At 40.7% G+C, this 24856-nt stretch overlaps 1 protein-coding gene and 1 long non-coding RNA gene across 4 annotated transcripts in view; one reads left to right on the top strand and one right to left on the bottom strand.

Moving 5' to 3' along the window:
* Positions 1–3325, bottom strand: part of LOC106725844 — a 13832-nt gene extending 10507 nt beyond the window's left edge. Inside the window, exon 1 of the long non-coding RNA XR_001361840.1 lies at positions 3296–3325. This is a non-coding gene — a long non-coding RNA (uncharacterized LOC106725844). The remainder of the gene's footprint in view (positions 1–3295) is intronic.
* SRBD1 (S1 RNA binding domain 1) overlaps positions 1–17648 on the top strand; it is a 158060-nt gene extending 140412 nt beyond the window's left edge. For all 3 annotated transcript variants that reach the window (XM_005864778.2, XM_005864776.2, XM_005864777.2), the window contains 2 exons: positions 13603–13787; positions 16798–17648. In XM_005864778.2, the coding sequence (XP_005864840.1) occupies positions 13603–13787; positions 16798–17087 (475 nt within the window). In that variant the 3' untranslated portion in view covers positions 17088–17648. The remainder of the gene's footprint in view (positions 1–13602; positions 13788–16797) is intronic.
* The last annotated feature ends 7208 nt before the right edge of the window (positions 17649–24856 follow it).

The raw sequence follows: 24856 nt of genomic DNA, 5'->3' as shown, positions 1-24856 counted from the left end.
TCTGGATTGGGCCTGCAGGGATTGGACTGAAACCAGCTATCCGACATCCCCCAAGAGGTCCTGGATTGTGAGAGGGCGCAGGCCAGGCCAAGGGACCCCACCAGTGCACGAATCAGTGCACCGGGCCTCTAGTCTTATATAAAAGCGAGAAAAGGAATAATAGATTTAAAATTTTGTAATTAAAAAGCTTCTTCCACTTTACCCCACTTATTCATAATAGACTTGGATTATGAAAAGGAATATTGTGGTTAAAGTAAAGCTGTGAGCCTCTCTAATTGTCCTTGTTCCTGCAAAATAAATAATGCACCTGAAATTTTTATACAAGATTTGCTAGGCTAGTTAGTTATAATTGTAGGCTATAAGCTACAGAACAGGGACCTTATGAATCTGGTTTATTCTATCCCCATCACTGAATACAGACTGATACGGCAATATTTGTTTAATGAAGGAATAAACAACAGCAATAGAAAGTGTAAAGATGGCTACGTAGAAGAACACCGAGGAAAGCGACTACTCAGGAATTGGCAATTTTAAGTGTCAAGGAGCAAAATGAAATGTCTAGCTTTACTTCAACCTAAATATTTTTTCTGTAGTCTAAAATGGCTGCGGTCATTGCAGTTGTGTAAGCAGAACTGTTGATAGAACATCTAGATCATTATTTCTGCTGGTGCCTGTCCCACCTGTTGAGTGAGTAATTCTTTCAGAATCCCTTGTGGATTGAAGGGATTTGAGGACCTCCCCACATTGAATCTCATGCTCCACAGAATATTGTGTTCAGAACCCGGCCTTCCTAGTTTTTATAGACTAGAAAACAGAGACAGACCATGAAAGAGGATCACTTACCATTTGTTGTCATCAACCAGAAATTGTCATGGTGTCCCCATGTGTGAGTGATTTCATTGTGTTGGGTAATATGGACTAGGAGTAAAATTGCTGCTATATTATGAGTAAAATGAAGCCCAGAAACTGTTTAGGGGTTGCTATTCCCCCACGCCTCTTCTGTTTTTGTCCTCCCATCTCGGTTGATCAAGAGATCCAAAAGCAAGTATCCGATTTCCCCTTTTCCTTGAATAAGGTGCCAGGAGGTAATGCTTTGTGCTGCAGATTATGCTGATTTGTACATGTCACAGTGAGACTTGGCATTTTCCCAAAGAATCTGCTGCATTGAGAATTTGATTCACTCCAGATAGTTAAGCCTGAAAGTTATGTTCTTGATTCAACTTGAAAAATGCCAGGAAATTTAATGTCAAGACTGTCACTCAGCACTCATTTTGATAAAGCATTAGCTAGTATTTAATTGTTATTTCCATTTCAGCCATTAGGGAAAAATTTTAAAAGACCAGTTTCTAGAATTGGTTAGCAGCCTGTGTAGCAGGAATGTGACATGCAATACCTTTCTAGTGGACTAGGGAAATGTATACCAAGGAGTGATTTGTGTCAATATCTGTACTATAATAGTAGTACTATGGTATTCCCTTTATTACTGATGATGTACCTATTACTGACCCTTATAATCAATGTTGAAAAGTATGTTTTCAGAGAGTAAACAACCATTAATGCAAAATACAGGTCTGGGACAGAAGAATCACATAACCCAACCAAATATTTACTTGGAGAGGTAAGAATCTTCTGTACAAAAACCAAGCAATGTTTATTCTTAATTTATAAAAATATTGTGTCAGATTTTTAAGAGCAGAAGTTGGTCAGAGGGTACAAACTTGCAGTTGTAAGGTGAGTGAGTTCTGAGCATATTATGTACAGCATGGTGAATATAGCTAATAATACTGTATTATATACTTTAAAGTTAGTGAGTAGATCTTAAATGTTCTTACCACAAAAATGGCAATTATGAGGCCTGATGAAAGTGTTTGCTAATACTGTGGTGATAATCATTTTGCAGTTACATAAGTATATTATCTTGAAATTATACTGTCAATTATATCTCAGTAAGGCTGGGGGAGGGAGGAAACCCACACACACAAAAAGTAGAATTAACCCAGCAGATACACAAGGGCTCTTTGATGAGATAGAAGGACCTATCTGATGCTCATGGATTAAAAGCAGTTGGAGCAATAGGGTGGGAGGCCCTGTAGAGGTATTCCCTTGCTCTCTGCCATGCACCTGCATTAAGTCCAGCCGGATAGGGCTGTTGGGCCCTGCTGAAGTCTGTTTCTTTCCTGTTCAAGGATTTAGCGTCTCCAAACTCTTTTTTTGAATCGCTTTCAGGGGTTTTATCACATTCTTTCCAACCTCAGCTTTCTGCCCAGCAAGAAAGGTTTTCTAGCTTCTAAGCAGCTGTAATGCAAGAAGTTTAGATTGTTTTTATTTTAAAACAAAACAGCAGCAGTAGAGCAATGACATTCACAGATTTAATATTCATAGTTTCGACTGTCACCCAGAAGGTCAATGACTTGTAATTTTTTTGAGGGGTAAGTCATTTAGCCTACTGAGTGTGTCTAGCTCACCTCCTCCCACGTCTAAAATTTACTGCAGCTTTACTCTGCATTCTCACGCCAACTAACTTCTGCAATGGTAAAAACATGCTTCTTTGTGGGAACCTTGCCTGAAAAGAAACCCAACTACAAATGCTGTAAAATAAATGAAGATTAAGTTAACAGACCTAAGAAATTACTAGTATTTGCAAATTTGAAAGATCTTAATTTTTCTGTTCTTGCCTCACAAAAGTTGGCAGCATTCAGACATGAAAATTACGGCAGAATGATTTCTGGCTTTTGATAAGCGATATCTTAGGATGTGTATCAATAGTGACCTACATTAACTTCTATGGAGCTATGATTAGACAATATTAGATTGCCTTTTTATAAAGGAATATAACATTGTAAAAGAGAGGTCAAACCTAAAATCTAAACATGATAAATAGATGAATTATTGAAAGGGATTTTTTTTTCTTGTTAGTAGTTAAAACTCAAACATCTTACTGTAATTCCCAGGAAGTTAACATTCATCATATTTTCCAAAGTGCCTTCACAAAGAGAAAAATGATGAAAGAGAATCTACCCACTGGAGAATCATATGATCAGACTGTGGGTTTCTTAGGAATTGATTGTTATATCAAATGTCTCACACGCCATTCCCAACACACCCCCGACACGAAGTGTGGGGCAGGGCTGATAGAAGATACCAGGAAGAATCCTGAGTCTTTGCTGTGGATAGATAGAACCCATAGTAAAGGGCTGTTTCCCAGGGGAGAAAGCCCTCTATCAGGAGAGTGCCAGCCTGCCTGGCTGCAGATCATGCCTGTTTGATCTGGGAGAGTTGTTTAACCTCCCTGTACCTCAGTTGCCTTGTCTGTTAAATGAGGATAGTACATATCTCATGGGATTACATGAGTCAATATCTATTGAATTCTTAGCACCTGGGACAGTAAGCTTATTGGTGTTGCTATAATTATTATTGCTGTTATTTTTGTTGTGGTTGAGAAGGGGCTGTCAAGCTAAGCCATAAAAGAAAAGTAGGGAGGTGGGTGGCTTATGACTGGTAGTCTCCCGGGGGTGGGGGTGGGGGTGGGGTTAATCATGAGATCTGGATATCATTGAGGTCATTTAACATTATTAATGAACATTAACACTGGGTCTTGGACCTGCCTTTCCTACATGCCCGGAGCAGCCCGTCAGTCAGTTCCCGGGGGAGGAAGAGTGAGGAGTTGCCGGCCGGCCAGCCATAAGGTTGTGCTTGCCTCAGTCCCTTCCATCTCCAAAGTATCTGCCCTGCTCTTCTCTTCCCCAGGTTTAGATCATTCAGTCTGGAGCCTGAAACGCAGTAGGATATCGACTTAGTCTCCCATTATCTCCCTCCTCCCTGCCTCCTTCCTGTCCCCTGTCTTGCTATGCATTTCAATCTTAGCCTGTCTTTTGACTCTCTGTGTGACCATAAGCAAATTACTTTGACCTTAATTGCCTACTCTATAAATGGAATAAAAATGGTTCTGCCCATTCAGAGGACAACCGGGGGATTTATGGAAATGGCAGATGTTAAGCATTTTCCAGTTTCGTGAAAGGAGGATTTCTTGGCCAGATAGATAGAATCCACAGGAAAAGGGCTGTTTCCAAGGGAGATCGTCCTTTACCCTAAAACATGGGCTTTATCCCCTAGTAGCGTCGGAGCTGTTTAATTTTAGCTCTACCATCTCTAGCCTGTATGTTTTTGAATACTACTTTTTAATTTGCCCTTCTCTTTCAAATATTCACAGGCACTAATACATGTTATGGCTTTACAGCCAGTAAATTAAATTATATGAATTCTAAACAGTGTTTTTGAACTGTTAGAGAGTCTGCAGCCTTTGAAACCACTAACTTAATTTTTTCCAACTCTTATTCAGTAACTCAAACAGAGCCAAACCTTTTCCTTTTGAATTTGGTTTTAAAAATAATAAATTACTCCCAGGCAGTGGTCCTGGGTGCCAAATTTTTATCTGGGATCTAAATCTTCTGTCTGCATTGAAAATCACCCACAGTAAAGGGGTAAGGAGTGCTAATGATGATGTGATATATGACAACTTTTACCTTAGCTACGACCTGTGGTCTCAGCTGTGTAACTTTGGGCAGGTCACTTAATCTGAGTTTTGATTCCCTTATCTGAAAACCTACAGCCACAATAAATTTTTGAGAGAATGAAATCATCTTTATGAACACTTTCAAAGGATCTATTTACCTGCATGTAAAATCCTACCTCTAAAAGAGCAGGTGTAAGTGGGAGATTATTTATTCCAGCATAGTCATTGTTTAAAAGTAGGCTACAAGCTCATTCAGGGCAAAGGCTCTGTTACCACACGTTCAGTCTTCTCCACAGTAAATACTTAATGAGGAAGCTGGATGTGTGATTCTTTTTTTTCTTTTTTTTACCTTTTATTATATAGGATTTTATTGGGGTGACATTAATCTACATGAACATATAGGTTACATGTGAGGATTAATAATTTATAAAATCTGTATATAGGACCATGTGCCCACCACCCAAAGTCAAATCTCCTGTCACCTCATATTAGGACCCCTTTCTTTCCCACCCCCTTCCCTCTGGCAACCACCACATTGCTGTTTGTGTACATAAGTTTCAGTTTTATATTCCACATATGAGTTAAATCACATAGTTCTTAGCTTTCTCTGTTTGACTTATTTCACTTCGCATAATGTTCTCAAGGTCCATCCATGTTGTTGTAAATTACGCTATTTCATTGTTTCTTATGGCCGTGTAGTACTTTCATTGTGTACATATACCACATCTGCTTTGTGTGATTCTAAATTATCCTCCAAGGCTTCAGCATTTTGTCACATTCCGTTGAAGACCTTAATTTCAGCAAATCTTTTATCATTTGAGGTTGTGTGGTGTGTGTTCAAAATGGCCAGACTCAGTGGGAACAGGATGATCAAACCAAGTGATATTGAGTTGTTGGGATACTTTTGGTTCTTTTCATGGGGTCAGGGGTGTTTTTAAAAATGTGGAAAACTGATTTTCTTTTGTTACTTATAAATTAATTTCTAAGGCAATTCCTGAAACAGGATTTTAGAAATCTTTAGATGCAACCACAGCATTTCAGCAATGATGCCTTCTCATTTTTATATACTTGACTCATTTAAATGTATATGTATATACATTTGGGTTTTTTAAATGATAATTTTAATTAAGTTATAATCATAATTTTAATTAAGTTATAATCACACAGTATATCATACCTGGTTCTGAAATAGGAATAGCTACATCAAAATCAGTGCTACTTATTCTCTGTGATATCAGTTATTTCATTGGTCTTAGATATTTTCTTTGATATAACTATACAAGCAATGTCTTCAACTATATTTCTAAAGAGAGCATCCTAAATCTTTTAACTGACTTTTTATTTTTACAAATTTAATTTTCTGGTCTAAATTGCTAAAATAAAATAGTTTTCTAAGGATATGTTCTCCTACATACAACTAATGTAACATGCATCAATTATCCAGTTTCTGTGTATGCACACCAGACCTTTCAAAAAGAAGGAATAGTAAGTTCTTCCGAAGTTAGAAGCAGGTAACAGTCTGATACTTATAAACGGAGTCTTTTGGAAGACAAACTGCATTCCTTAGGCTTATCCTTTTCAGCTCCTCCCGTTTTGTTGTTGTTGTTTTTATTCTTAGATGCAGGAGGTGCCCCCAAAGTCTCCAAATGCTGCCAAGCCAGTGGCGCTGAAAATGCCTCGCTGCAGCCCAGATAGCTGCATGCCATTTGAAACTGTACTCTCAGATCAGAATCTGTGAGGACTTGGGAAACAGCCTCACTGCCCTTTCTGGAAGGGTTACTTTTTTTTTTTTTAAAGTTCATCTGCAATAAGTTTTCAAAAGCCAGTCAGCTGTAAGTTCTTGTGAAAAATGACTTGCTGTAACTTTCTGTGGTTGATTAAGTGCTAAGAAAAGCAATTTAAATATTATCCTCACTTACCTACCAGCTTCTACAGCACAGTAGGTGTTCTGGGGCCTCTCCATGAATGCACTCTACTTGAATTTACCGTTACCCATGGATTTTGCACCAGCAAAGCTTTTTAAGGACTCTGGCCCAGTCCAGGGTCTCAGTTTAACAAAGAGGTTAGAAGTTTGAAACGATTCATTGATGATGATTACAGTGCAATTCACGTCGCTGCTCCTTCGATTTGACTGCTGAGAGGTGGGTAAAGCCAGGGTTGCCTTTTATCTAATTGTGTGCTGCTACCTGCTAACCTGTATCAATTCTCCTGCGGATGCTACAAAAGAAATACCAGGTTTTTCTCCTTTGCCATGTTGGAATTTATAGTCAGTCTTTAATATTAAGTGCAGCAGATTTAAGAATATGTAGTATCTGTGGTTTTTAGTATAACAAACTATCACTGAATTTTCATTTGCGTCCCAACGCTTACTCTACAGTCACAGTTAAGAAGGGGAGGTTTTCTCCTAGAACAGGGGTGGGCAACCTTTTTGTGAGTGCGTCCCAAAACCAGCAAAATCTCTGACTCAAAATTCTTCTGCGTGCCAACCCTAATTTTTTGAGAACATGTTATGCCTACTTGATATCTCTTAAGGTGTACGTATGTGAAGAACCTTGAAGAAATAATAAAATTCATTTGAGCGACAAAAACACAGTATATGATGATGAAAAATACATTTATTTTTTAATGTATACATGTACACTGATAGTCCGACAGAAAACTTTATGACTCCGTTTGATATTATCAGTGGGACTTTTGCTGCTGCATCACTGATGACAGAGATTTTACATCAGGTTTATATTTCGTGACCTTCAGAGATATGCACGAGCTACTACTTTCATCCGTCAGGCTACTCCTATTACGAGACTTAACAAAATTCATCACTGAGAACAAAGATTCACAAGCGTATGTGGATGAAACCAAAACACTGGTCGGATCTAGGAAGGCAGGGAGAGTTAAGGCAGAGGCATAGAAATTGCTCTTCCCCTCTCTCGTAAATCCATGTCTATGGTCTTTAAGATAACTTGTTATGTAAAATTATTTATTTATCTAAGATGCACCTACGCTGAATTTATCTGAAAAATAAAAAAGTCGATATTAAGAAAAAAATTGTAAATGGAAGATTATAAGAGAGGGTTTCGCGTGCCAGCAAAAGTTACTGGCGTGCCATGTTTGGCACGTGTGCCATGGGTTGCCCACCCCTGTCCTAGAATAAGCTTTCTTTTTACATCATTGAATGTCTACCTGTATTACATATCATGACCTGCTTTATCTGTACCTTTTTATTTCTAAAATGACTGTGCTCTTGGAATTTAACGTTTTGTTTATTGATGTAATGACTTAAAAGCTGAGTAAAACTAATGGATAAAAATAAACAAGTAACAAAAATCTCTCTTAAAAGTGTTAAGAGTGGCTAGACAGCTAGAAGCCTTTGCCCTTGCAGCATGTTCTTTGTGGAGTTATAAATCCTGTGAGTTTGGCCTACACATATGGGCTAATATTAGGCCGGTTTTAAAGTGATGGTGTTGCATCACCGCGGTTCTTCTGTGCTCTGTGGGGTATCACGTTGCTTTAATGTAATGAGCCAAGCCCTGGGCTCCTGAGCTTTTTTTCTCCATGCTGGAAATGATTACATAAAACTGAATGGCTATATCTGAACTCCTGTGAGTCTTGAGAATTTCTTATTCTTCAGGAAAAAAACCTTACAAAGACTTTTATTCTTTGAGTGCATTTGTAACAAGTTTCTGTTGAAAATGTCAGTGATTTTAGGTTCTCTGGCATTCTGTTTGAAAACAGGCATGCTCTCTGCGGCAAGCTCTGTATTTTAACTTTGTGCAGATGTATGTGAAAAGAACATGATGTGCTCATTTGTTGCACTTATGCTACTTTCTTACTTTAAGTAAGATGGGTGAAATTACATATTAAATAAAAACAGCAGCGCAGACAGTGCTCCTTAGCAAACTGAAATGCCTTCCAGGGACAGTGGAGAAAATGAGACTCTGACTTTCATAACTCACTGAATTGTGAAAGATTGTCTACTGAAATGCATTTATATAACAACTTCTTTGTGGGATTTATCAATATTAACAGTCTAATGTTTAAAACTAATCTGCCATTAAGTTGTGCCGGTGAAATGTTACCAAAAGTATTGTATTTTATAGCTTAACCAAATATTGCCATTTAATTTTTGACATAACTGCAGTTATAAACAGACACACATGGATGTGTATGGCATGAAACTCCGTTTAGTGAAAATAGCTGTGTGTCCTTGGGAAAATTATTTAACCTCCCTGAGCCTCAGTTGTCCTTTTCTGTATGACATGTCTGTCTTTTAGGATTATTGTCAGGATTAAATAAGAACATCTATCAAGCACTAACATAATGCTTCACGCATAATTATCAGTACATGTCCATTTACATTCTGTGTCCAAGCGTCATAAAGCACATTGTATTTTTATTTGGTACTTCTGAGCCAGAAAGGACTTTATATTGAGTATTACATACTCAGTTCTAAATGAAACTTTGTATTGGATATTCCTGATCACACTCAGTTCTAGGGTGAAAATTCAGAATATGTAGAATAAATTTTTTTAGGATATTTAAAGAACACATATTTGAGTGACTACTGAGCATAAAACATCATTTTCTGTCATTCACGGTCAGACGTATTTGCAATCCAATAAGGTAGAGGTCATTCTGAATGCTATTCCCAGTTCATTCTGTAGTTCCTCTCCCTTGTGTTTGCTATGTTCCTTTCTCTGCAGTCCTGTTGTAACTTTAAAAAGTTTTCACAATTAAAAAGCATTTGACTTTGTTCCATAGTCATTTAAAAATAGGTCTGATCAATGCGAAGCATTAGCTAGGAGCACAATTTGGTCGTTTTTTTATTGATTTCAGTTACCGGTGCCCTCGGGCTTAGTGTGTGAGAATGAAATATGCATTCAGGTTAAACCGACCAACCTTCTTTTTACATCTGCAACCACTATAAACGGAATTCTTTCAATGGAAGTGACTTTGGTAGACGTTAGTTACACACAACAACCTTAAGCCTCCCAAGCCAGTATTTCTGTTTGGGGAAGTTTCTGCCATTTAGTTACTTGTACTAATGATAAGATGCTATTCAAGGTTATAGATTTACAGCTCATGAATATACTTTTTTGGCACTTTAACAGTTGATTGTAGGCCAGAGTCTTGGGGATTTGAAAGATGTTCTGGTAAATACCCGGGAAGCCTGCTCAGCAGGGCATGTATTATTTAGAAAGTTGAGAAAGGAAGTTGGCTGTGGGCAGAGGTTGTCATGTATCATCTGCCCCATCAGTCAAAGCTCCAGCAGCTGTTCCCTGTCACCAGGGCCCATATGTGCTACTGCCCATCCATCAGCACTAACAGACACTGGCTGCCTCTCTGGTGGGCTGGGGAAGCCATGGACACACAAATAGTGGGTAGCTCACTGGCCGCCAATTTGGATGGAAGCTCATTTCTGAAAAAGGAGACCAGGCACCAACTCCTTGGTCTTTCATTAGGTCATTAACCAAAATACATTGTCAAGAGAATTAATTAGATTTTAGAGAATCAGTTTTTGACCAAAAATATGGCTTTCAAAATGTAGGAGGGTTGCACATTTGAACCCAAAGAGACACATTAGTGAAATGAGAGATGAGAGAGTTTACTCCAGCAGATATCAGATTACCAGTACCAGATTATCACCAAAGAGGCCTTTCTGGTTGAACACAACTATGCAAAAAAGACTGGAAATCGTAAGTATTCCTTTTGCAACAGCCTGCAAAATGGCATAGGTCCCAATTCTGATCATAGACAAGCCTCCAACATTTTCCTTTTTCCCATTTTGTATTCCAGAGACATCCTAAGAGGAAAGGATTTGATGGCATTAGTATCACTGTCTGATTACTGTGTTGACATTTTTAAAGTGCCATTAATCATAGGAAATGAAACTTAATGATGTAGAACAGCGATTTTCAACCGGTGTGCCACAAGAGGCACACTGGTGCGCCACAAGAATTTTTAAGACATGCAATACCTGACTATTTAGTCAGCAGCACTGACCTCTTTTCCCTTAGATTGTCAAATGAAAAAATAACAATAGCCAACATAATAGCTGGCTGGTGTGAATGAATCAAAGTTATACCTATTTTTTTTTTTTGGTCAGATCAGCAAAAAATAGAATATATTTTTTGGTGTGCTGTAGAATTTTAGTAATTTGTTTAGGTATTCTTTGTGAGATGAAAAGGTTGAAAATCACCGATGTAAAAAAATACCCAGCCAAGGACTATCAAGAAAGTGAGCTACAGCTCAATATTCAGATGAAATTTAAGTGAAATGCAGCTTAACTCTTTATTATCTTTTTGTCTTAACTTATTATTGAACTCCAAAAGCTAAGTAATTGATAGGTCGCTGTTCAAGCAAGAGAATGGCAAACATAGCAAAGGGAAATTGAGAAAGGCAGATACTTTTATTTTGTAAATATTGCAGCTATCTAATCTAATAAAAGAGAAACATGCAAATTGACCATAACTTGGCTACACGCCAAGCCACGCCCACCAGCCAGTCAGAGCGACTATATGCAAATTAACCCAACCAAGATGGCGGCCGGCAGCCACGGAGCTGGAGCAAGCAGGAGGCTTGATTGCCCCGGTGATGGAGGAAGCCAAGCTTCCCGCCTGCCCTTGCCGGCTGTGGCCTCTGCTAAAGGCAACAACGTTTCAATTATAGAAGATAAATAAATCCCAGATACCTGCTTCAAGCCAGCCTCTACTGGGAGCTTGGGTGGCTGGGGGCAGTGGCCAGCCTGCAAACAGCCATCAGCCCCTCACCCAGGCTGGCCAGGCACCCCAGGGGGACCCCCACCCTGAAGGGGCTGTGGCCAGCCTGCAGCCAGCCCTCAGCCCCTCACCCAGGCTAGCCAGGCACTCCAGTGGGACCCCCACCCTGATCTGGGACACCCTTCAGGGCAAACCAGCCGGCCCCCACCTGTGCACCAGGCCTCTATCCTATCCTATATAATAAAAGGGTAATATGCAAATTGACCCTAACAGCATTGCGACTGGGAATGACTGGTCACTATGACACACATTGACCCCCAGGGGGCAGATGCTCAATGCAGGAGCTGCCCCCTGGTGGTCAGTGCGCTCCCACAGGGGGAGCTCTACTCAACCACAAGCCAGGCTGACGGCTGCCAGCACAGCAGTGATGGCGGGAGCCTCTCCCGCTTCCTCAGCAGCGCTAAGGATGTCTGACTGCAGCTTAGGCCTGGTCCCCGCTGGCAAGTTGACATCCCCTGAGGGCCCTGGGCTGCCAGAGGGATGTCTGATTGCCAGCTTAGGCCCGATTCCCCGGGGAGCGAGCCTAAGCCAACAAGTGGACATCCCCTGAGGGGTCGCAGACTGTGGGAGGGCACAGGCCAGGCTGAGGGACCCCCCGAGCGCACAAATTTTTGTGCACCGGGCCTCTAGTCCTATATAATGCGGTAATATGCAAATTAACCCTTACACCCTCACAAGATGGCTGCCTACAACCAGGCTGGCAGGGGGGTTAGTGAGGGACGACCAAACGACTGAACAAGTAGGCTGCGTGGGGCGACCAGGCCTGCAGGGGGGTTAGTGAGGGACGACCAAACGACTGAACAAGTAGGCTGCGTGGGGCGACCAGGCCTGCAGGGGGGTTAGTGAGGGACGACCAAACGACTGAACAAGTAGGCTGCGTGGGGCGACCAGGCCGGCAGGAGTGTTAATGAGGGACGACCAGACGACTGAACAGAAGGCTGCGTGGGGCGGCCATGCCAGTGGGGGGGGTCGTCAGGGGTGACCAGGCCAGCAGGGAGGGGCAGTTGGGGGTGACCGGGCTGGCACGCAGAGGCAGTGAGGGGCATTTGGGCCAGCGGGGGTTGGGGGGTGGACACTTGGGGGCAACCAGGCAGGCAGGCAGGTGAGAGATTTGGAGCCAGTGGTCCAGGATTGGGAGAGGGATGTCCGACTGCTGGTTTAGGCCTGATCCCCAGGATTAAACCTAAACCGGCAGTCGGACATCCCCCAAGGGGTCCTGGATTGGAGAGGCTGCAGGCTGGGCTGAGGGGACCTCCCCTCCCCTCCCCATGCACGAATTTCGTGCACTGGGCCTCTAGTATAGTTATAAATGTGAGAAGAAGCAAGAGGGGGCCCCCCCCCCCCCCTGCAGTGCACTGCGCCTCTAGTATAATTATAAAGCTTATAAAGATAATGTTCATCTTAAGGCTATATAATTGTAGTCTGTCCTTTCATCGCTTCCATTTTTCTCTGTTGATGCTGAATATACTTAGTGTACTGATTTTATTTTATTTATTTCTTTTTAAATATATTTTATTGATTTTTTACAGAGAGGAAGGGAGAGGGATAGAGAGTTAGAAACATCGATGAGAGAGAAACATCGATCAGCTGCCTCCCGCACACCTCCTACTGGGGATGTGCCCGCAACCAAGGTACATGCCCTTGATCGGAATCGAACCTGGGACCCTTCAGTCCGCAGACCGACGCTCTATCCACTGAGCCAAACCGGTTAGGGCTAATGGACTGATTTTAATTAGTTCATGTGAGGCTTGCCTGTTGATGGCATTTGAGAATTACTAAGCTGGCGGTATGCTTGCACAGGTAACACAAGTACAAAGCAATGGTATGGCACCTGACTAGAGTAATGCATTTGTCAAAAGCTGGCAGTGCTTGTTGGGGATTTTGATGAATTTTTATATCATCAATTCATTGTTGATATAAAATAATTTAAATTCAAATAAGTTTTTCTAACTGAAATTTTAGGAATCATGAGGTAAATATAGGTATCCTCATTCAGCAAACACATATGACACTAAACTCTAAAGAACATTACACTGTAAAATGTTTCTGACCTGTAGATGCTTCGTTGGAAAATAGTACAAGAACCTAAATCCATCCCTTCCCTTCCCTTTTCTTTCTTTCTTTTTTTTTTTTTCAAGACAGATCATGTATTATATCATGGACACATAGTAGGTTTTCAGTAAAGACTGATAGATTATTATATGGATCTGAGATGACTGAATTTTAGGGTGGTCTGTATAAGGAAATTGGAAAATAGGTAATATTATTAATAAGTGTTGGTCTCCCTCCCCTGCCCTCCACCCCCTGCAGGTTTTTATCCTTCATTGGAGGAACACTGTGTGAAATTGGGAAGCCTGAAATGCAACAAAAAATAAAGTCATTCCTTGAAAAGGAAGGAATAGAGAAACTTGCAGAAAGATTACAAACAACAATGCCCTCTTTACAGATCATCATAGATGGTCTCAGCCAGCCTGAAAGCTTTGACTTTCGAACAGGTAAGCAGTTGAACTTGAACAGTAGCACCTTTCATTTGCATAGCTCACGATAGGTCCTATGGCCCTCACAACAATCCTATGCCATAGGCAAAACAGATGTTATTCTCCCATTCTACTCATGAGAAAACTAAGGCATGGTGGCCTTCCTTCAAAGTCATTTCAGTTAGGTAGTATCCAAAGCCAAAGCTAGAAGCTAGGTCTCCAGATTCCTCGTTCCCTGCTTACTGTTTACATGCATCATATATGTGCTGCTGTGTGCATGGAGGCACACAGTTTTTATCATCCTTTCCTAAACGGTTTTTATCTCATAGGAACCAGAAGTCCAAAGTAAGGCATTCAGTTCACAAACTAAAAAGCGAATCTTCCTAAATTACAGCCTTCCAAGTTCCTGGATTCTGTGTCAATGAACACACTGAACAAATAAGATACTATCTCTCTGTTGATTTTTCCTTCTAATTAAAAGTGCTCTCAGCTTTCAGCACAGGTAGATGGTGACGGAAGTATGACAGCCAGAGTTGTTGAGAGCAGTGACCCGGTGAGAAAGAATTAAGGTATCAATTTCCCAAGGAAATTTGAATAGGAAGCCCTGAGATTTGAATGAACCTGCACTTGTCTCATAACCAGTTTTATGATGCCATGTTGAGGGCTTGGCTCATTTCATTCTTTGTTAGGCTGCATTGGGGTGATGGGACATGCCTCTTTGAAAAAGTTTAAGGGAATTTAAAAACACCACCAGCAAGCTCATTATAATTTTACCTCAACTTTTCAGTAAGTTTGAAATTAATTTTTTTTAAGTTGGAGAAAAGTAAAATAAAACATAGAGTAAGATCTGTGCCCAAAATGTAGGATTCGACGCGTCTGAACAGTCCATCCAAGGTGTCGTTTAGCAGGAATACGAAGTAGAGCAGTGGTTCTCCAACAGGCGGGACGGGAGGGTGGTGTGCCTAGGACCACTGCATGAGAAGGTTGGCAGATGTGCTCCAGCTGCAGGCCTCCTGAAAGGGTTTTGCTGTCCATCTTTGTTTTTCTGTCTCGGGGTTGATTCCTCTGTTATTGCGGTTACATGTAGGCTCAGGGCAAAGATTATCTCTTAAATTACATAGTTCAGTTAAATAGCCAACAGCCAAGTAGAGATCCTCACCTGGTGATGCCCGTAGTTGAGCCGAAACCCGATGCATGTAGGCTTATCAGTTACTGCAGTTTTTATCATTGTGACAAGTGAAATTTCAAATAAGTCTCATCTCTCTTCTCCATTTTCTCCAAAGGATTTCTCTTCTTGATGCAGCATTCTTTTCTGATACTCATCCTGTCTTCTGTGTTCTGTGACACAGTTTTATGACATAAGCACTCTGGTTGCTAGTCGGTTTCCATAATTGGGTTCATCCTAAGCAGCCTTGTGACAGGACTGCATATATGTACCTTGCCAATCAAAGTGTTAAAGATTGCTGGTACATGGTGGATTTTCTGATTTCTCAGTGGCCCAGGCTGTCTTCAGGAGCATATTAGGTAGTTCCTGACTCTGCTTTTCCGTGCAAAATTAAACCAAGCAGCTGATCAGGAACCCCTGGGGAATCTGTACCAGCTGGACCTCTATGAGAAAAAAAGGGGGGGAAAGACTTTTCAAGCATAAAAACAATGCCTATGGGGCCTCGGAAACCATCTTTCCTCTGACCCTGATCCATGACTTAGTTTCACTTTGCTTGGACACAGTCAATGCCCAGCATAATATATTACATTAGAGTAGGTTTCTGCTTCGGCATCAAGTGAAATTCTACAGAATCAGTTCCAGTGTTAGCATATTCCTATTTTTATGAGATTTGAGGTTTAAAGAAGGCTTTTGTTTTACAGGAAGAAGGTGAGTTTGCAAAAAATCTTGATTTCAATGTGGTTGGGCTGGGGAAGGGGAACAGAGAGGTGACCAGTTGTTAATACAAATGTAAAGGATCGCTTCAACAAGTAATCAGGATAAAGCCAGCAGCTGTGGAGGAAAAGGAAATGGAATGGGTGGAGGGAAAATGAGGTCTCAGTGAAAGGAGATCCAAGCACAGAATGTGTTCTTTGTTACTAGAATCAACATTCAGTAATCCTAGGAGAGGGGGCCAAGAAGAGCGTGGATAAATGGAATCCAGAGATAATCCAAGCGCCCCACTTAAACTGTTGGTTCTAACCTTCTCCCTTATAAAACCTTTGTTATTGTTTTGTTTTAATGAGAGCCATAATGATTCCTTGCATGCTTTATGCCCACCTTTCGGGGGATAGTATTATTAGTGAACAGAAGGATGTACACCACGGTGAGCAAGAAAAGAGGGCTGGGAGGACCTTGAGAACAGAGACCTACACTTCTTCACCTTTGTGTCCCTAGCACCCAGCAGTGCCTGGCAAGGAGATAATAATAGGAGTTAATAAATGTTTGATGAATTAATCCATAAATTTTGATTGGGTAAATATATTCAAAATGGATAGATATTGATTCCTGAGCTCCAGATTTGTTGGGGAGAAGTGAGACAAAGGAACATTGGAATTTCATCTACATTTGACCAAATGTTGGTGTAATTTTTACCACCTTTAAAAAGTGTGAGGATTCAGGCACTGGGTAAAATCTCCCAACCTTCTGTCTCCAAGGGTCTGACTTTCTCAGTGTTTGCGATTCAGCCTTGTGTATTCATTGGGCACAATTATTTTCTAATCACCTCATAAAGAGGAAAATAAGAGTCAGTCCTTAAGTGGAGTGCCAGTGTTCACATGTTAACGAGATAGAGTTTGCGGAGAGGAAAGTGTTTGAGTAAATTTTCTTGACTTATTTCTACTGTGTGAATGCTGTTCCTCCAACTAGGATGCGTTTTCTCCGAAGGCAGACCAGAGTCCAGCTCCTTTTGTGTCACCCCTGATTGCTTAATACTGGTCTGGGCACATAAGTGAGATGTAGTAAACGCTTACTCATTTGTGTTGTGTCTAGGAAGTGCAGAACCTTCTTATTAAACTAGATGTCTTTGTTCCCCTTTCCTTGCAGATTTCAGTCAACCGGATTTCAAGAGAAGCATAGTCTGCTTGCAAGATCTGCAGGTTGGGACAATTCTTACAGGCAAAGTTGAGAATGCCACTTTGTTTGGCATTTTTGTGGATATAGGAGTGGGGATAACAGGGTTGATTCCCATACGAAATGTAACAGAAGCAAAGCTTTCTAAAACGAAGAGGAGAAGGAGTCTTGGACTGGGCCCTGGAGAAAGGGTGGAAGTCCAAGTACTCAACATTGACGTCCCCCGATCTCGGATCACTCTGGACCTCATTCGGGTGTTGTGAGTGTCCCACTGAAGGCCAACCACTTTATTTCCTCATTTCTACTGATTGGCAAGAAAAAGTCAGAATGTCTCTGACTTCTAGATAGCAGAAGTCACTTAATATAAGAAGTATTTTCCAAACACTTTCCTAATTTTTCTTTCTGAATACATAGAAAACCAATAGTTTGATTTCTTTTCACCTTAAAGAAAACAATAGGTGTCCATATGTGGCTTCATATAGTAATGATTTTCTGACCAAAATTTTATTTTTTATAATTCACCTTTGACTCCTTTTGCATTTTGTATAAGAGATTATTTCACTTCCAGTTGCCAACTTGCCTTGCTGGACTTGTATGGAATTGTCTTTTTTATTTGAATTATGCAGTTTTAACTCTCACTTTATATAGATTTTTAAAAATCAGACTTTTTGGATTTGATTTGTGATTTTTTTTCTTGCCAAGCAAACTAAAAATATATCAGTAAAAAAGATGCGTGTGTGTCTGTAACAATCAAGTGGATGGCTCAGAACATTTCTCAGAAGAACATATGTATTGGTGACTTCAATAAAATTTTGCATCAGTGACCTGGTTTTTGCAATGTTGTTTCAGTGAATGACCCGGAGTCATTTTGATTACAGAAGGTGTGGCACACACTTTTACAAATTTCATGTAAACCAACTGTGCTTTGGGGGAAGAGGGAAGCCTTTGGGGATTTGAAGAATGACTGTTTGACTTAGCATAGAAGGGTACATTCTCTCTAAAGCATTAGGATTAAGCTTCAGATTGGGACAGAAATGGCCTTCCTGAAGATTGAATATAGACCATGTGTGAAAGGAAAGGAAGGCTAGTATATAGATAAAGCAGGTGACTCTGCATTTTTACTCAGGGGAGATGGGAAGTATTGGCGTGCCCACTCAGGGTAGAAATGACGTAAATGGAGCCCACGCTGGATTGTGTCGGGCATTCAGGGTGCTGTGGTTGGTTTGCCTGATGGAGTCACTTGCACGGCTGAATGGGTTGCTGGTTTTCTCCCTGTGTAAGCAGTAGAGGATGGTCACTAAAGACAGTGATGGATCCTGCTCTTTTGCCTGAAACAGCCCTGGTAAACACTTATTGTCCTGGCATAATTTTTAATAGTGCCTCTTTTTATTTGCAAAGTGCCCCATTTTGGATAATAAGTCATATGACCACCTTAGTAAATCCCTAACGAAGTGGTAAATCGGGCTGATTATTGATGATTCTGCCTGAAAAGTCTCTTTTTGGATTGCTTCTGTTTTTCTCATTGAAATATAAAGGAACATCTTCAAATGAGACTAAAGATGGAGGGGGCGGGGAGAGTTGGAGGTTTGAGAAGAAAGGGAAAGATAAGAAAAGGATAAGAGAGTGAAAAGCCTAAGGAAATAGAGTATGTTTTCTGGATGGTATTAAATGTTCCACTTCAGGTTAGTGATCAATTGAAGGTAGGATCAGTCAGCTTGGTTATATATTTTCTTCAGTCACGTCAGCTGCATAGGCACAGGTCCTGATTATGTGAAGAGGTAGATCAGATTTGAGAGTTTGCCAAATGAGTTCAATATAGAAGGGCAGGGGAGTTGAGGGCATGTGGACAAAGAAAGTATTGACCATGGAAATTAAGCTCAATAAGAAGAAAAGCAACAGTAAGGGGAGGGTGGGGGCAGTGAAAAAGTATAGGATTAATGGATTGTAGGTCCTCGTGGAGTTGGAGGAATGTTAGAGTGGGATTAATACAGGGCATAATGAGTGGAAAAAGTAGTCAAAAGTAGGATGCTGAACTTTGAAATTACAGTTTTTTGGTATTGTAGTTTTGAGTAATTACAGAGGGTAAGGAATGATCAGTCATGGGGATAAGTAGGAGAGGTGGGGGACAAGGATAATATCATTTAAAAAGAGGAAGTCGAATGACCGTTTAAGGAAGGATTATGTGGCTAATGAGGATTTTAGGAGTCTGTCGCAGAAGTGCAGCTGTAAAATAATGGTGGCTTGGACCAGAATGTTAGTGATCAAAGTGGTGAGAAGTGGTGGGATTGTGGATATAGTTGGGAGGTGAAGATAGAGTTAAACAGAATTTCCTGGAGTATTGGACATAAGATGTGCGACACTGGTATCTAGGATGGTTTTTAGCCTGAGCAACCAAGAGGATGAAATTGTTGTCTGCTGACATGGGAAGGAGGCTGTGGGAGGACAGTTTTGGGGAAGGAGTTCATTCTGAACAGGTTAAATTGAGATACTCATTAGACATCTAAGTGGAGATTCCAAGTAGACAGTTGGCTATTTCCGTCTGAAGTTCAGGGGAGAGGACTGGGCTGGAAATATAAGTTGATAGTCACTATCATGCGACTACTTGCAGCCCTGGGATAGAATAAGATCACCAATGGAATGAGTAGGACATAAAGTACAGAAGGGACTCAAGTACTGCATTGTTGAAAAGCCAAGATACATGGGTATAAATTCTTTGAACATCTCTATGCTAGTAGGGGCAGGAATTTTGTCTTATCCTGGCAGGGCCTGCTAGATGCCTGTTCAGAATTCTCCCCTTCTTCCTCACTATGAGAATTCTGATTTGAGGACAGCCATAATGTAACTAATGGACATGCATGTGGCCATGTGATATAGTCCTGGCCAGTGAGTATAAGCAAAAGGCATAGGGTGGGATTCCAGGAAAGCTGGCAAGGGTGGAGCGGTCAGGCTCAGCTCTCATACTTCTCTTTTCCTTTGCCCTTGTCCTCCTTCCTGCCTGGAACGCAGACAGAATGCTGGGAGTGCGGGAGGTCAGACAGTGACCAGCGCTCAACAGTGCCTGCTGGGCAGATAGAAAGTCCTTGAGTCCATCTTGCATTGTGGAGTCGCTAACACAGGTCCTGAACTGCCTATTCTGAACTTCACATTATGGGTGAAAACAAAAGCTTCATCCACTTAAAAGCTATGGGAGGAGGAGGGTGCTACAGCAAAGGGTATTTCCTAATGACATTTGTGTGGTGCCCAGCTGTCCTCCTCTCCTTCCCCCAGCACATAGCAACATTTCTAGCAGGTGATAGACAGTAAGTGTGGATTGATTAGATGAATAAATACTGAATAAAAGTTCAATAAAATGGATGAATATAAAATAAATGTTCAAAAAAATCCACAATTATTCTTCATCATGTTAGTCAATATGATGGAATAAAAGTTCCTATTTATTACAACATATTATAAATATCTAGAAATAACCTAACAAGCAATATACAAGATCCATATGCAGAAGAATGATAAAACTTTGCTAATGAATGTTAAAGTAACAGCAGAATGCATTAATGTATTCCGTGTTCCTGGATTGGAAGACATGGTACAATCCTCCAAAAATTACTATATACATCTAGTTTTGCCAAAATTCCAGTCATTTTAATTGGCTTTGCTTTTGTTTGTATGTTTGTTTATTTTAACTTAAAATTATAAATAAAATTTATTTAGAAGAGTATGTGAAAAAAGTCAATACCTTAAAAGAATAATTTAGTTGAATAGTATGGGGGAATTTGTCCTACCAGATAATAAATTATATTCAAAAACTTAATAGGAATAGACAAACAGAAGAGTGGAATAAACAATTCAAAATCAATAGGAATTTATGTTAAAAGTGGTAAAATCATATTGCCATACTACGCACAAAAATAAATTCCAGACAGGTTAAATATAAATAGCATTTTTAAAGAACAACAAGCAAACATAGAAGGGCTTTGAGAAGCAATCAACTAGGCATGGTATGGAATGCAAGAAGAAATAGAGGAGACAGGCCTATAGACCTAAATTTCCATTTAGAAAACATTTATTCCACCTCCTATGAGACCCTATGCCAGCTGCTGAGAATGAAAGATTAATCTGATATCTTTTGAGGACGTCTATAGCCTAGAGGAGTTGGAATTTCAGCTGCAGCAAAGGATATTTGAAGTTTAAAATCATGGACATTTTGGGGCTAAACCTGGCTATTATCTACTTCACAATATGGTGTCATCCCATCTCCTTGACACCACAAGATCCCTTGGAATGCTTGGTTTTAGGTTAATGGAGTGCTCGTGTTGAGTGTCTATACATCTGACCCTGACCTCAGAATTAGCACTTGTGTTAAAATTAGAGATGGAAAGAAGGGACAGGATGGAAAAACCAAAGATATATTTAGCCAATATTTTCATTTTGGCTTCCTGCCTAAAATCAGTCATAACGAGTTGGATTTAAATAACAGATCATGAAGAACTCCTGAATGACTGGGCTCATTGCCAAGGCTTCCTGTTCCACAGGAAGAAAGATATAGGTTTCTTCCCACTCATTTTATATGGTGAGGATGATTCTGTGCGTGAAGGCTGGGGTTATTATTTAGGGGGAGAGTGGGATAAGCAGACTCTGATCCTGTCATCACTAAAAATTACCTTTTTGGAAATTAATTTAAAAACCACTCTAGAAAAGATTTGCTAGCCTCTTGCCTCATATCAAGAATCTAAGGCCCTAACCGCTTTGGCTCAGTGGATAGAGCATCAGCCTGTGGACTGAAGGGTCCCAGGTTCGATTCCAGTCAAGGGCATGTACCTTGGTTGTGGGCACATCCCGGGTAGGGGGTGTGCAGGAGGCCGCTGATCGATGTTTCTCTCTCATCGATGTTTCTAACTCTCTATCCCTCTCCCTTCCTCTCTGTAAAAAAATCAATAAAATTAATTTTAAAAAAAGAATCTAAGTATTCTAATGTTCCCCTAAAATATTTAAGGAGAAAAGTCTAACCCTAAAGAAAGGAATTTAATTATTAATCTAAACACTACAGGGAAACCTCTGAGATACCAGAGCATTTGTCACAACTATATAGCTCATCTAATGTGACATGTCTGAAGTATTATGTAGCTCAGTCCTAGCAGAAAAATCTAAAGTTAAAGACACAGTGGTGAAGGCACGGGAGTGGGGAGAGCAATGGAAGAGCCCAGTGTTGTTGGAGCACGAAGTTTTGAGAGTCTTGTTTTATCCAAGTGATTAGGCCAAATAGATCTCCTAATTTATTGCAGCATTTGGGGAAAGTACCAGATGGATGAAATCCTGCTACTGAAATCTTCCCAGTTCTGATCGACTTTCCACCTGCTCAGAGACTGTACTCGGGTTTTCTTGGGATTTATAATCTCAGGGAGGGAAGAGCAAGGGAAAAGGGTAGTGAATCCCGGAAGATGAGAAAGCAAAAACAAAGCTCATAAGAAACTGCCAGTTTCTTAGTTGTCCTTGAAGAAACTGTATAGCACAATGGTGACTCAGAGAGTGGAAGGAAGGTAGGGAAGAAAAGTGTATCTGCTGTCTCCCTCCTCTCTCCTGCTTCTTACTGGTCAGAGTTCCTCCTACCAGGCATCGATATCCCATACTTCGAGGTTTTATTACTTGACTTCTGTGGACAGCTGGTAAGGATGTGGGTCCAGTTGGGTCAGACCCTGGTGCTGGAGCTACTTTGGACCCACTGCACAGGTGTGATAGAGGCCATGCTGAATTCTGGACGTACTTACCCCCACTTCCCCAGCAAGCGGCAGTGACAATAGCAGCCAGGCTGCTTATACTAGTAGAGCAGGGATGGGGACCATCTGGCCCACGGGCCATATAAGGCCCTCAAAATCATTTGGTCTGACCCTGCCAAGGCATTAGGGGTGAGGTGAGTTAATTAAATATTTGACCAAATATAGCAGGCTAATTCTTAAGTTGATAATTTTGTATGACTGTCGAATGATGTTATAAATATCAAAATGGCCCTTGGCAGAAAAAAGGTTCCCCATCCCTGCTGTAGAGCTTCCGGCTGAGAGTGGGGTGGGAGCCTCATAGGTCCAGTATAGCCTCCGCAGCATTAGAATTGAGGGTCTTCAACACTAAATTAGCTTACCTTATCCCCCAGATCGCGAGTGCCCACCATCCCTCCCTTTTCTGCCCTTACTTTTATTCTGTACTTGTGGAATTCAACTCTAACCTCATAAGAAAACACTGCCAGTGTCTTAGTCACCAGTTTGTCCCCAAAGAAACTATATAGTGACTCAGAGAGTGGAAGGAAGATAGGGAAGAAAAGTTTTATCTGCGATCTCCTTCCTCTCTCCTGCTTCTTACTGGTCAAAGTTCCTCCTACCAGGCATCGATTTCATTTCTAACCCAGGCTACCCACCCAGCTCTCAGGGAAACCAGCCCCAGACCTACGCCTCCCTCGCCTCCTAATGTTTAATAGGACTGGGTAACCTAGATGCTAAAAACCCTCCATTTCTTCATTGTTTACAAGGCCCTCTTAGATCACTTCCTTCCCACCCAGACCTCTAAGAACACTGAGCAGAGGCTGCACATCCACTAAAGAAAGAAAATTAGAAATTCAGAGCAGTGGGGCGATCTCTCTGCCTCATGGAGAGTTTGGCTCCTGTGTGATTGATACTGGAAGCTGTTGGAGTTGAAAATGGACATGAGTCAAGGGCCAAGAAAACTAAAACTGACAATTAATTGGCCCTTAACCCATCACATCTTTCAAAGAGGAAAACATATCGTCCATGTTTCACTCTATCCCCAAGATAAAAACATCAAAAACCCTAGGAAAGGATAGGCAAAACCAGACTGTGTATGTCTAATTTGACAAAGGGTTATTTAAAAATAAATTGCTCAAGGCAAAGCACGGATGGAGAGAGTTCTTTGGGCTTTGGCCAACTTTTCACTAATACAGTCTGCTGGCCCCAGTGAATAGAGCCAGGACCAAAGAAAACAGTCTGCAGTAAAAAATTTTGCCTCCAGAAACTTTACCTTGCTCTTGTTTGGATTTTGGTTTTGGTAACAGCATTATTGAGATGTAATTCACTATTTAAAGGGTACAGATCATTGATTTTGAGTACATTCAGAGTTCTACAACCATCACCACAATAAATTGTAGAACATTTTCATTACCCCAGCAAGAAGCCCTGTACCCATTAGCAGTTGCTCCACACTCAGCCCTAGGCAACCACTAATCTACTGTATTGATTTGCCTCTTCTAGACTTTTCATATAAATGGGATAATATACTATGTGGTCGTTTGTGACTGGCTTCTTTCTATTAGCATAATGTTTTCAAAGTTCATCCATTTGTAGTCTGTATCACTACTTCATTTCTTCTTATTGCTGCATAATCTATATGTACACTACATTTTCTTTATTCATTTATCAGTTGATGGATATTTGGATTGTCTTCCACTCTTTGGCTGTTATAAATTATTCTCCCATGAACATTCATGTACAAGTTTTTGTGTAGGCATATTTATTTTTTAAATATGTTTTTATTGATATTTTATTGAACCCGTAACCAGGGCATGTGCCCTGACCAGGAATCAAACCAACGACCCCTCGGTGCACAGATTGACACTCAACCAGCTGAGCCACACCAGCCAGGGCTAGACATATGTTTTCATTTCTCTTGGGTATATATTTAGGAGTGGAATTGCTGGGTCAAGTGATAACTCTATGTTTGACCCTTTGAGAAAATGCCAGCATGTTTTCCAAGGTGGCTGCACCATTTTACATTCTCACCAGCAATGTATGAGAGTAACAATTTTTCCACATCCTTGTTGACACTTGTTATTATTTGTATTTTTAATTATAGCCATCCTTGTGGGTATGAAGTGGTTTCACATTGTGGTTTTAATTTGCATTTCCCTCATGGATGATAATGTTGAGCATCTTTTCATGTGCTTATTTGCCATTTGTGTATCTTTGAAGAAATGTCTATTCAGACTCTGACCACTTTTTAATTAGGTAATTTTTCCAAGTTGTAGCAGTTCTTT

Source organism: Myotis brandtii, unplaced genomic scaffold (assembly GCF_000412655.1).
Source record: "Myotis brandtii unplaced genomic scaffold, ASM41265v1 scaffold191, whole genome shotgun sequence".
Taxonomy (NCBI): domain Eukaryota; kingdom Metazoa; phylum Chordata; class Mammalia; order Chiroptera; family Vespertilionidae; genus Myotis; species Myotis brandtii.
This window is presented reverse-complemented; position numbering and strand designations above follow the sequence as displayed.